Source organism: Cyprinus carpio, chromosome B6 (assembly GCF_018340385.1).
Source record: "Cyprinus carpio isolate SPL01 chromosome B6, ASM1834038v1, whole genome shotgun sequence".
NCBI lineage: Eukaryota > Metazoa > Chordata > Actinopteri > Cypriniformes > Cyprinidae > Cyprinus > Cyprinus carpio.
Window position 1 is genome coordinate 28,230,915 of NC_056602.1, and position 14,448 is coordinate 28,245,362.

At 35.9% G+C, this 14,448-nt stretch overlaps 1 protein-coding gene across 5 annotated transcripts in view; it reads right to left on the reverse strand.

Annotated features, from left to right (window-relative positions):
* Positions 1 to 14,448, reverse strand: part of LOC109052155 (solute carrier family 12 member 5-like) — a 152,601-nt gene that overhangs the window by 23,988 nt on the left and 114,165 nt on the right. For all 5 annotated transcript variants that reach the window (XM_042726649.1, XM_042726651.1, XM_042726650.1 and 2 more), the window contains 3 exons: positions 10,635 to 10,781; positions 3,188 to 3,242; positions 2,604 to 2,734 (listed from right to left, as the gene is read on the reverse strand). In XM_042726649.1, coding sequence (XP_042582583.1) covers positions 2,604 to 2,734; positions 3,188 to 3,242; positions 10,635 to 10,781 — 333 coding nt within the window. The remainder of the gene's footprint in view (positions 1 to 2,603; positions 2,735 to 3,187; positions 3,243 to 10,634; positions 10,782 to 14,448) is intronic.

The window sequence follows — 14,448 nt, forward strand, 5'->3', positions numbered from 1 at the left end:
AAAAAGAGATGTTCAGAAATGAGGTTAACAGAGCAATTTCTGGAGCACTTCAGCAGGTGCGCTCCATGTGAAGTGAGTGAGAAAAAGTGTTTTAGAGGAACATTAATATGTCATTTTACTTAAAAACAACGCATCATTGACTACCTTAAGGCTGGCCCTTTTAATTACCATATTGCAATATATTGTATTTGTTTTTCAGAATAACAAGGAAATAAGTAGAAATTAGTTGTTGCCATATGGCAACTCCATGCCGTTAGAGGGTTAATTGCCTCAAAAAGAAAAAAATCTGTTCCAAAAAATGTAGGAAATATATAATTTATGAATTGTTTTTTTTCCAGGACATTTTCACATGACCCAAACATTTTTCAGAAGTTTCACCCATTTTGTGCCATTAAATAAACACTGTATAATATTAAATAAAAAATCTGTATGCCATATAAACCATAAAGTAGACTTAAAACAATCATTTATTTTTTCATCAACCAGTGTTCCCTCAGGATTCAGTGCTCTTCACAGACTGCAGGATCTGCATGTGGAAAGCAAATAAGTGCTGTTCAATTGCTGAAACACACACACACATATGATCAGCTAGTCGCTATGGTGACCTGTTCATTTTTATAATATCTGCTGGTTTACACAATACGGCTTTAATCTCAAAGCGACGGTTCACTGTAAATAGACGTCTTAGTGTCCTTCTGAATCGTAGGCTGGATAAAATTCTCGCTCAGATCAGCACGCCGCGGACCTGCGGATCTCTGAGCGTGGGGAAGATTTTGCACAGACAGTGGGAGCTAAGCCTATGTTCCCCCAGAATTAACCCACAAGTCAGACACACTGGAGCCCCCGACCAGCAATGCAATATGAAATACATGAGCAGCGAGAACGAATGAGAGATGAGCGAAACTCGAAGGACACGCTAGCACTCATCAGCGCCGCAATTAAACGCAGAGTCTGCATAATTACTTAATTACTTGCTCTAAGAGGAGGGGAGGAAAGCAGGACGAGAGAGAGATAAAATGAAAGACAAGAAGAAATGAAATCAACTTTTTAAAAATGCATGTAGACACATGATTTCAGTGTTTTTGCATAACATCCTGACTACTGTGATGTCTTGATGTAGTTGATTTTTAAAGGCAGTTTAGAACAGGACCTTCGCTGCCGGTGATGTTGTGTGCGTGCATTTAAAGAATAAAAGTCTTTTGATACAATTATTTCAGTTCAGCCTCATGTCATTCCAAATCCATATTTAGACTTGAAGGGAAGTTTAGTTGAATGCCCATGCACCACAAAATAATACAGTGACCAGTGTACCGACAAGATCTCAAAAACACAAAAAGCATCATAGTAATCCATACAGCTTATGCCTTATATTAAGTTGTTTTCTGAAGCCATGCAAGAGTTGTGAGAGAAACAGATTCAAAATCCAAACCCTTATTCAGGTTAAAGTACCCTTTCATCAAGACCAAAACAGAAATGTGTTGCTTTTAAAGCGATAGTCAGTTTTGGTTTCCATTGACTTGAATTGTATTTTTTTGTCCATGCAATGGAAGTTAATGGGAATCAAAACTGTTTTGTTTCCAACATTCTTCAAAATATTCTTTTATGTTGTGCAGAAGAAATATATGAACAATATATTTGTACAGCATGCATTAAATAACCGTTTTCATTGTTACTTAATACAAATGTTAATGTTCATGTTAGTCCACAGTCCATTAAGTTATGTTATCTGATACAACTTTTGATTTGACTACTCTATTAGTAAATGTCAAACATAACATTAAGATAAATAAATGCTGTATAAGTATTGTTTATGTTAACTAATATAGTTGATTGATGTTAACAAATGAAACCTTATTGTAAATTTGTTTTTTTTATATTGTTTATTTTATTTATTTTAGTTGATTGATGTTTATTGTTGAAACCTTATTGTAAATTGCATATATATATATAATATATATATATATAAATAAAAATCATGATCATAATCATTAAAGTACTGTATGTTCTGTGATGTACCAAGTTTTAATATGCAGAAGAATGAATTAGGTTTGACAGCGAAGCCAGAGGGGAACTACTGTATGGACTACTTTTTATGATGCTTCATATATTCACTTTATTTCATGGTGCTCCTGAACACAACATGCATTCATTGTACAAAAAATGTGCAGTGTGAACATTCAAAGTTGTTTTTTTCATTTGGTTTATCAGTCTTGCATTTCATCTATACAAAAAGAGAAACCTAAGAATAATTTTGTACTGTAGTGCAAGCATGAACCACGTCACAAATACTGCAGTGATTTCTTACATTTGTATAATTTTGCAAAAGAAAACAATGTGTAATGCTATTTCTTGTACAGTAGGTCATTATTTCGCAAAGTGTATTTGTTGGGTGACAAGCTTCAGCCTGACTTGATTTGAGACATACATGAAGTGTTTTGGCACTAAGTGCATTTTTTAGCATGACATGTACTGCTGTGCCAAGCTGAAACTTGGTTATGAGAGCTGTGTGAAGAGAAAAAGTGGCCTAAGAATTGAAAAATTTGTCTTAGCGACTAAGTCGGTGATTCAACACACACATAAAACACACAGGTTGCTGATCTCACCAGCAGGATCTCGATGCAGCCCAGGATGTACATGGCTCCAGCAAAGGTGGTGCCCAAGTAGAAGCAGATGCCTACAGCTCCACCGAACTCAGGGCCCAGAGAGCGAGAGATCATGTAATAGGAGCCTCCAGCTGTTGATGCAAACAGAAAACCCTTTCAGGAAACTTGCCTTTGAAGAAGTGACGATCTGCTGGGATATTACCGAAGCATTCTGATGTTGACGGCTCATAAAAATAGCACAATACAACCCACAATTACAACTTCCTGTTTCTTGGAAAATATTAAGCATGCTTACAGAGAAAGGCTTTTAGCACTATAGAGATAATAGCAGCTTATTGCCGATGAACAACAGACGGGGAACCGAACCTGGCAATTTCAGCTCACCTCTGCTCTCCTCCAATCAGGAGATGAGATCGAGGCAGTCATTAGGACAGGACACGCTCGGCCAATTATGAATACATAAATACAGCTTTGAGGATATTGCTGTCTGCTCATTGCTCGGAGTTATTGTTGCTACGGTGACCGCTTCCTGTTGCCAAGACGACCCACATGCACATGCTAAGCTCTAGCAGGGGCTTGCTTACCTGGCACGACGCCGTTCGTGGCAATGGCACTCATGGAGATGGCAGTAAGCATCGTCTGGAAGAAAACACACCGAAGGAGAGAAAACAAGGATTAGGTGAATAAGCACATTTTTTAAATGCATTAGATATATAATGATGCCACGATGATACTTCAGTTTCTAACAACAGCAACTAACTAACAACAAAAATTTGAATTTGATACTAGAAAATCATGCAGTACGTCATGATTTTTGAGTTTGTATACAAAATAATGCCAAGAAAATGTTTTGTTCTTAATAATTAAAAAACTGTAAAAAAAAAATAGAAAAAAAAAAGAAAAATACTGTAACAGTTTAGTTTCTGATATCAGTCTGATAAAACCTTCACTAAATGAACGAAGAATCAACATCTAGTTCACCTACAGAAGTGTAGGTTTCATTACTTTGGCATAAGATAAATGGATAGATGTACTGTACAGTACAGGTCAAAAGTTTGGAAACATTACTATTTTTGATGTTTTTGAAAGAAGTTTCTTCTGCTCATCAAGCCTGCATTTATTTGATCAAAAATGCTGAAAAAAAAATCTAATATTGTGATATATGATTACAATTTAAAATAATTGTTTTTAAATTTATTATACTTTAAATTATCATTTATTTCTGTGATGCAAAGCTGAATTTTTAGGATCATTCTCACATGATCCTTTAGAAATCATTCTAATATGATGATTCATTATCAAAGTTGGAAACAGTTCTGCTGCTTAATATTTTTTCAGAACATGTGATACTTTTTTAGGATACTTTGATGAATAAAAAGTAACGCGCCAAAAAAAAAAAAAAAAAAAGACAGCTATGTTTTTAAAATATTAATACTTTGTAATAACAATATACACTACTGGTCAGTAATTTGGGGTCAGTAATTTTTTTTTTCTTTCTTTTTTTAAAATAAAATCAATACTTTTATTCAGCAAGGATGTGTTGAATTGATAAAAAGTGATAGTAAAGAAAATATATTATTAGAATATATATTATTATAATTCTTTTTTTTATTTTGAATAAATGCAGTTCTTTTTAACCTTTTATTCATCAAATATATTAGACAGCAGAACTGTTTCCAACACTCATAATAAATCAGAATATTAGAATGATTTCTAAATGATCATGTGATAGACTGGATGTTACATGTGACACTGAAGGCTGGAGTAATGAAAATTCAGCTTTGCATCACAGGAATACATTTTTTTTTTTTAAAGTATATTCAAATAGAAACTATTATTTTAAGTTTTAATAAATATTTCACAATATTACTGTTTTTTTCTGTATTTTTGATCAAATAAATGCAGGCTTGATGAGCAGAAAGAGACTTCTTTCAAAAACATTAAAAATAGTAATGTTTTCCAAACTTTTGGTCTGTACTGTAACTGTGATAGTATAGATCGATAGATAGATAGATAGATAGATAGATAGATAGAGAGATAGAGAGATAGATAGATAGATAGATAGATAGATAGATAGATAGATAGATAGAGAGATAGAGAGATAGAGAGATAGATAGATAGATAGATCATCTTTTAAACAGCAAAGCAGGAGACTGTGAAAGCAGAAGATCTACAGTTGTGTCAGATCGTCTTGATTAAAGCAATTTAGTAAAACTGAAGGTGCCAGAATAAATCCGATCTTGTTTGAAACCTTCTCTGAGATGTCTCTTTATATTGCTGCACTGAGCCAAAGCAATTGTAAAATGTCCTGGAGATTAAAGCCATCTTTAAATCAGCACTGAACTGTCTCCAGAAATGCAAATGCATTTATTTTGGAGGAAAGGGAGCGAGCTGTCAGACCGATGCTTCTTTAGAAAGTGACATACAACATACAGACAGAAACAAATACGTGCTTCAATCAAAAGAAAAAGAGAGAAAGATTCTACTCTATATTTCTAGGTGGAAGAATCATTTTTTTGTGTGTTTCTCATTATTTGCTTAAAGACACCCTTTAAACGGTGTCAAAATCACTGTAACACACAAGACATCTCTTGGCTGATTGTGAACACACACGTCACTGTGAGATATGACAGACATATGCACATGAATACAAAACTGTGCAAATCAAAATAATTTCCAACCCACTGTGTGAATTATTTCTCTTACACCAAAACTTAAAAGGGAGAGCAAATAAAGACTTCTTCTGAAGTCTCCTCCTTCTCAGATGTTTCTCCAGAGAAAAACACCCGAGTAATCTCAGGAGAAACGTCTGAGACAAAGTCCATGAGCTGAAAGAGCAACCTTCGAACAATACATTCTGAGAAGTGTTTTAGTTCATCAGGCTTTAATCAGCAGTTTTTTCTCTCAGAAGGGTTTGATAAGACACTAATTGAGACTAAGTGTTTTATCTTGACTATAACCGAGACTCATGTAAGATCTGGTCCATTTCAACACACACACACACACACACACACACACACACGCACACACACACACACACACACACACACACACACACACACACACACACACACACACGTCCAATGGCAATTCAGAAATGCTGTTCATATCATCACAGAACTCCATATGCTTATCGCATGCTGGCTGCAGCCTCTGATTGGACGATGTAGGGCACTGGCTGCTTGAACTAGTTTTCCCGGCCAATCACACCATCTGCCTTCAGGGGAGTGAGCCAATAATATGAGACAGATACTATGACAACCAACCCAAAGGCTTAGAGAAACAATTGTGAATGAATAAAGGGCCCATTTTCTGACAGATTACATATTGTGTAGCTGACATTTACTGAGGGATTCATGACACAGAGTTGTTTAATTCTGCAGTAATATTTTCATTCATGCTAACGAACATCTTGAACACAAGTGTTCATGAAACAATAGAAGAACGAACTTCTTTATAAATCACTCGATTCAGTGAAAAGCAGTAATTTACATAACAATGTTTAACAAACAATCCACATTTCAGTCAGGAGAAGTGCATGGAGAAGTGCATCCTGGAGAAGAAAGATGGAGAAGTGCATCTTCCTTTTGCACTCCAAACTGAGTCTGGAACCTTATATTGGCTCTAAATGTATGCATAATCAACATTTCTCTTATTTTGGCTGCAATTTTTTGGAGCTTGAGCAATGCATTCTGGGATTCCCTTGCCTGCCCAAGAATTCGGGAAATTCTTGTTGGGTTTTGGACCGGGGTCACTGTCTCTGTGTTAAGTGTTAATTTCATTATTCAATTCAATTCAAGTTTTTACATCTACATCACTGAATACACAACTCACATTCATGCATTAATGCATTCCCACAAATACTTTGATCATTACACGACCATCACGATCCATAAATAACCAAAGCGTTGTCTGTCATCCGCCTGTCAATATTTCTGTGCCTGCCGACTATTTGAAAGTGGATCAATGCTGTTGTTTGTGTTCTTTAATGATTCATTTCTGCATTTCTAGCGGCTGCAGTCTGTCTTAAAGAGGCGAGCGTCTCCATCTCTGTGATGCATGAAAGAATCAGCGTTCTCTCCTCCTCTCCATCTGTTGCCATGAGAGACCGAACGCGATGAAAAGCAAGCGACGGGCGCCTGGCAGTGAGCTGGTAATTTCAGATGACACCGATAGCGTCTCGCTACTTCTAATTATGATGCATATATGTGCTCATTCAGAAAGCGCAGGCAGATGTTGAGGTGACTGGACTGCTGTCGATTCTGCTGACGGTGTGGACGACCAGATAGATCACACACGCAGTTTCAAAGGCTGGAAGTCACTGAGATGCACCAGGCAAACATAGATTGTAGCTTCATCTGCACCTCTTCAGAAACGTCTCTGAGGCCACTTTAACCTCGATTTGAAAGATTCTGTAAAGCCTTCATTATCTTTGAGTGTCTCTAAAGGCTGTGGCTTTTCACATAATGTGCTTGGGTTTTAAATGAGAAAACCTCATGTATGCATTAAATTAATGTTGCTGTCAATTAAACTGCCTGTTGCCTTTTATGATTTTCAACATTTTAAGAGTGAATCTCACTAAACCTGTAACCTAGTAGCAAAAGCATTATTAGCTAAACTTAGTAAACACATTTTGTTAATTGAAATAAATATAAAATGGAATAAAATACATACATAGGATTGAAAACATAATAATAAACATGAAATTTTAAGTTGAAACCGTAAAATGAAATAAAAAAATAAAATTATGTAGAGTAAAAAAAAACAATAAAAATGACAAAAGGACATAAAAATGACAAAAAATTAACTTAAATAAAAAAAAACTGAAAATATAAAATTAAAAAATAATTCTAAATATTAATAAAAGAAAGAAAACTAATTACTATATTAATTATGTTTTGCAAAACAAAAATGAAACCTAATTTAAAAACCATTAAGATGTTTTTAATTGTGACATTTTCATGAAACCGTAGCCCATTTCCACCTCATTACTGTTTTAATTACTGTAAAATTGTGATTAAATAATTTCAACTGAAATGTATTTTTTTACATCATGCTAGTATTTAAAGACTTTATTTGCAAAAACAGATAACTCTGTTTTTTTTTTTTTCAAAAATCATGTTTTTTTTTTAAAATTGTTATTGTTATTGTTAATTGTTTTTATTGTGTTAGTTAGCTAGTATTTTTTAGTTATTTTTTACCTAATCAAAATAACCCAACTGCAGATTGATTGATTTTAATTGGAATGCACAATGAAAAAACAAACAAACAAAAAAACACTTTGTTGAAAACAATTGTTAAAAACGGAGTTATCTGTTTTTGCAAATGAACTATTCATTTGTTGCAGTGTACTGCTTTTAATTGACGCTTATTAAAACTGCTTTAAACTGCATTCACTGACAATTAATTTGCTTCCTTTGAACTATTACCACAATTTAAACAAAAATAATGATAATCTAATGAGAGCCCTCCATATATAAATACTCAAAAGTAAAACATTTGGACAAATTACGCAATGAAATCCAGGAGGAAACATGCTTAATTGTCACAAAAATAATGCAGTGCATTAACTACATAATATATATCTGATCCATATTTATTCTTTTTTCATTCAGCTGTTTTTGTATTCTGTGCTCCAATCACACTTGAGGCTATGAAATCCTTCAAAACAAGGCTAGAAATGTCACTAGAGCAACTAGAGAGACACAAGAAAATAAAGATGGCCTAAAATGACTACTGACTCTACAGGTTCTTCTTGAATCATGCATGTAATAAACATATTCTTCTCCACTCTTGACATCAACTGTAGAAAGATTGATGCACATTTAGTGAGCACATTCTATAAGCATCATTAATACAGTTTCCATCAGCTTAACTGTCAGCTTAATAGACATTATCAGAAAACACTATGCATGTTAAGGCACACACTGTGTACTCAGATAAAACAGCATGCTGACCTAAAAACCAGCAGCATTTCTGTGTTTAGCGATCACCTGTAACACGACGACATATAGATGATGTACTTTTAGCTGCAGTGTTTTTGCCTGAAAGCATCCGGATGGTTTATAAATGGATGTGTTGTGTTGTTGAGATCTCTGTTTGGCTGCATCTGTAGTGTTATAACTACAACACGCCATAGAGACACAAGAGCTTCTCTACAAACAGCTGGAGTGTATTTCCTGACGGACTGAAAGGTGGAGATGCTGCATTCTTTATAGGGATGAAAACAAGTGCACTCAAGAGATACTTTACATTTCTTATGAGTCAAAGAGAAAATAAGAGGCAATGGGTGCATTTTAATGGGATTACTGCATAATGCACAATATATACTGTACGCTGATAACATTTTCTTAAAATAGCATGTTCAACATGATGCATTATGTAACTACTGTATATAGGCAGTAAAACCAGTATTATGACTCACAACGTTGCATGTTTAATCCAGCAGATAGTGTTCAGTAATCATTTTTTAAATAAAATATATATATACATATTTAATATGATTAAATGTAGCATTGCATCACTTGCTCACCAATGGATCCTCTGATTCAGATGAGATGACTTTTTCACTGGTGAAAGCAATATTATGGATAGGAATCAAAGTTTTGAAGTTAAAAACACCTTCATGGATTTGTTTCTCACAAACACACAGCTTTTGGCTTCACAAGACATTAATTGCTGGACTGGAGAGGTGTGGATTACTTGTAGAGTATTTCGATTTTTTTTTTTTATCAGTTGTTTGGACTCTCATTCTGACGGCACCCATTCACTGCAGAGAATCCACTGGTGAGCAAGTGATGGAATGACACATTTCTCCAAATGTCATGAAGATACAAACATACATCTTGGATGGACTGAGGGTGAATAAGTTTTCAACAGATTTTTCATTTTTGGGTGAAATATTCCATTAAGAACTGCAGGCGATTTAACTTCAGTGTGGTTGTGCGTATATTGGCTATTTGAATGCATCTCACTCTATGAGAGTAGTATTGTAGTATGCTTTTCCAAACTCAATCCCACCATGTGTATGTATGAGAGCGAGTGAAAGAGAGATGAAGAAATAGAAAATAGTGAGATTCCTGAGCTCATGATAAAAATAGCACTTCCACAACCACGGGCGCTGGAGAATCTAGGTTGCACATGCAAACATACACATCACATTAATGGGTTTGTATGTTGAAGTGCATGCTTGCTCGTTGACACGCACATATGTGCAGCAGGAGGCCTGCATTCGGCTGAAACACATGCATGTTAATCAGCGGGTCTTTGAGAATGTGATGGCATGCAAATGTTGGGTCATGCAAATTCAAAATCAAGGGAAATTAGATGCTTGCATCAGCTGTGTGCATGTGGAAGTATGATGTCTTTATTATTCACTTTAAATGCAATGATTCATAAAGGCTGAAAATATTCAGATATAAAGTGAATCTCACTAAACCTATTAAGAACAATGCAAACCTGAAATAAAATAAAAATATTAGATGATTATCTAAAAAATAAACAAATGGGCAAACAAACCAAAATTCCAAAATAAGTTTAAGTGAAGTAATAAACACTGAAAAAAGGCTTACTACAATTACTAACTAATACTGAAAAAACCCTAAACTATTTAGAAAACTATTTAGAAATATTTATAACTAATAAATACTATAAATATTTTTTACGCATAACAATTAATATCGTATGAATTAAGTTTAAGTTTAAATCACTAACTGAAAACTAAAACTGGAAAAGAATTAACTATTTAGAAATTAAACTTTTTAGGGACAAAAACAAAAACTAATAAAAATGAAAAATTGCCACATAATAAAATGACTAAAAATTAAACCAAAATTAAAACCGAAACTATAAAAACAAAAGCTAATTTAAAATATTAATAAAATAAATAACTAATTACTTTATTAATAATGATTTGCAAAAACAAAAATGAACCTTAATTGTAATATCATTAAGATGTTTAAAATTGTTGCATTTTCATCAAAGTAAAGTCCATTTTTATCTCAGATTTCTATTGCATGGGGTGTGACTGACCGTGGAGCAGCACATGAGCACGATGATGAAGGCTTCGATGACGCCGCCGATGCCCACCATCCAGGTCATCCTGAGAAACAGAATCACGCCCAGGATGTTCTGCAGGCAGGGCAGGTAGACACCCATCAGCGTTCCCATCCGTGGAGCCTGGCAACACACACACACACACACAGCAGTCTGTTAGTACAACGTCAATATCTGATTAGATCTGTTCTGTTGATCAGGCTCCTGTTTTCATTTCGTTGTTCAGCGAACATAACACGTTCTGATCTCTCGACTGTAAAAACAATAATGCAACTGTTGTTCTGATGAACAGAAAGAGAATCCATGGAAAACCTTGAAATATCATGTCATATTAAACTTGATTTCCAAACCAGGATAATATTAATGCATAACAATGACATCATAAGAACTCACTGAAATGTATACAGTCTGAATAGATCTTATGTTGTGCTCAGCTCTAAAAGATTTAATGGGCTCTTTTTAAGTGCAATCTCAATAAAATGATTTTTAAAAACCCTTGTCCTACGATCACAAATTATGGAAATGGGAAGTCAATGGTCAAGAGGTCTGTGAACACTGTAAATCTTCTGTGCTCCAGATTCGAATGCAACTGTGTGCTGTTACTTTACTGAGTCATTGGACGCGCATTTCACCTGTTGGACAATAAAACAGAGGAGCAGAGGCACACCTAAATACAAAATATTACAGAGATTTTTAACCTGAGATTAAGAAATCTCAAACAACTACTCATCCTAGCAACCACCCAGATCACCCCAGCGACTATTCAGAACACCATAGTAACAACTCATAACACCCTAGCAACTATTCAGAACACCTTAATAACCACTCAGAACATCCTAGTAACAACTCAGAACACCCTAGCAACTATTCAGAACACCCTAGCAACTATTCAGAAGACCCTAGCAACCACCTAGAACACCCTAGCAACTATCCAGAACACCTTAACAACCACACAGAACATCCTAGTAACCGCTCAGAACACCCTAGCAACTATTCAGAAAACCCTAACAACCACCTAGAACACCCTAACAACTATGCAGAACACCCTAGCAATCACTCAGAACATCCTAGTAACCACTCAGAACACCTTAACAACTATTCAGAACACAGTAGCAACCAACTATAACACCCTAGCAACTGTTCAGAACACCTTAATAACCACTCAGAACATCCTAGTAACCGCTCAGAACACCCTAGCAACTATTCAGAAAACCCTAGCAACCACCTAGAACACCCTAACAACTATGCAGAACACCCTAGCAATCACTCAGAACATCCTATCCACTAGAACACCTTAACAACTACCAGTAGCAACCACCTAGAACACCCTAGCAACTATCCAGAACACCTAACAAACTCAGCACATCCTATTCTCAGAAACCCTAGCAACTATTCAGAAACCTAGCAACCACCTAGACCTAACAACTATGCAGAACACCCTAGCAATCACTCAGAACATCCTAGTAACCACTCAGAACACCTTAACAACTATTCAGAACACAGTAGCAACCACCTAGAACACCCTAGCAACTGTTCAGAACACCTTAATAACCACTCAGAACACCCTAGCAACTATTCAGAACACCCTAGCAACTATTCAGAAGACCCTAGCAACCACCTAGAACACCCTAGCAACTATCCAGAACACCTTAACAACCACTCAGAACATCCTAGTAACCGCTCAGAACACCCTAGCAACTATTCAGAAAACCCTAGCAACCACCTAGAACACCCTAACAACTATGCAGAACACTCTAGCAATCACTCAGAACATCCTAGTAACCACTCAGAACACCTTAACAACTATTCAGAACACAGTAGCAACCACCTAGAACACCCTAGCAACTGTTCAGAACACCTTAACAACTATTCAGAACACAGTAGCAACCACCTAGAACACCCTAGCAACTGTTCAGAACACCTTAATAACAACTCAGAACACCCTAGCAACTATTCAGAAGACCCTAGCAACCACCTAGAACACCCTAGCAACTATCCAGAACACCTTAACAACCATTCAGAACATCCTAGTAACCGCTCAGAACACCCTAGCAACTATTCAGAAAACCCTAGCAACCACCTAGAACACCCTAACAACTATGCAGAACACCCTAGCAACCACTCAGAACATCCTAGTAACCACTCAGAACACCTTAACAACTATTCAGAACACAGTAGCAACCACCTAGAACACCCTAGCAACTATCCAGAACACCTTAACAACCACTCAGAACACCCTAACAACTATTCAGAAAACCCTAGCAACCACCTAGAACACCCTAGCAACAATTCAGAACACCATAGCAACCACCTAGAACATCCTAGCAACTATTCCTAACACCCTAGCAACCAAGCAGAATGCTAGATTCATGGCTGTGAGTTTTGCATGAGCAAACACCAGTCACATTTACATTTACACATTTAGAAAAAATAAATATCCAGTTATTTTTATATGATATATTGCAACATCTTAATGAGTCACATACTGTGAAAAAGCAGCAGAGCAGATTAAACCCTGTGATCAACACCACTGTAAATCATGACCCTCTTCGCCAATAAACACTCACTGTCACTATGTTTGCTGCTCGCTTCAAGGGCTTTCAAAGATAAGTAATAACCAATGTGATATTCAGAGAGAAAGTGTGTGTGTGTGTGTGTGTGTGGTCAGTAATTACTAATACACAGTTAGTAAAGATCTGATAAATGGTGAGTGGTTGTGTGTCCATCCACACGGCATCCAAAAACACTCAAATATGTCCCGTCCCTGTTCAAAGACATCGTCAATAAAATGCAATTATCCCAGCGACCAAAAAAGGTCAGACAGGCAAAGTCGGCTCACCAGGCTGGATGGACGCACAGCAGATGACAGCGCTGTAAGGTACAGGACAACTGCACACACACTCTTAAGGGCTGGTGAAAGCACTTTTCAATTCACACAGTTGATTAAATGTGATCTAATGGGTGTCTGAATGAATCCCACATGACTCTTTGGAGTTCAGATCTGAAAACACATGCTGAATAACTGAACAGTGTTTACAAACTCACCTTACTGTAAGAACAGCGTGCGACAAGACTATTACATTTTCAAAAATAAATATTGAGTGTTACTGTGCCAGGCTGTTGATATGTGGTCGCTAAGGTGCTCTGGGTGGTTGCTAGGTGGTTTTTGGTCCCTAAATGACTCAGATTCCATACACATGAAAATATATAGCTGCCTTTTGAATTGATCATATTTAGGGGTCGATGTTAAATTATTTGTATTATTTTTGATTTGTTAATATTTAGGTGTCGATTGAATATAAAGGATTATTAAAATCCTTATATAAATAAATGATTTAATTTGTAGAATTTTTAATAATCGTATGAAAACACACAATTATTGCAGCAAGTACATTATTTTGGGTGTAATTTTAATAAAAATGGTACAGTATATGAACATCCAACTGAGCACACAAGTGTTTATATCTGCTTTTTTATAGTGGCTTTGAATATGACTCATCCAATCAGAACCTACTGCCAGAACTATATGTTTTATAAATTAGAGTTAATTACAGTAATTTTCGTTAACTATTATATTTGGGAGACAATCTGACAGGAGCAAAGACAATGAGAACCGCAGAGAGAGAAGATGCTTCATAACAGACTGAGAATAAGGCCCTTCAGATGGGACACACACACACACACACACACCCACACACAGAACAAGTCATCCGTACACAGCAGCAACAGCAGATGGCAAACTGGGAAACAAGACTTTTAATTTAATTAACCTGAAATAAATAAGAAGGCT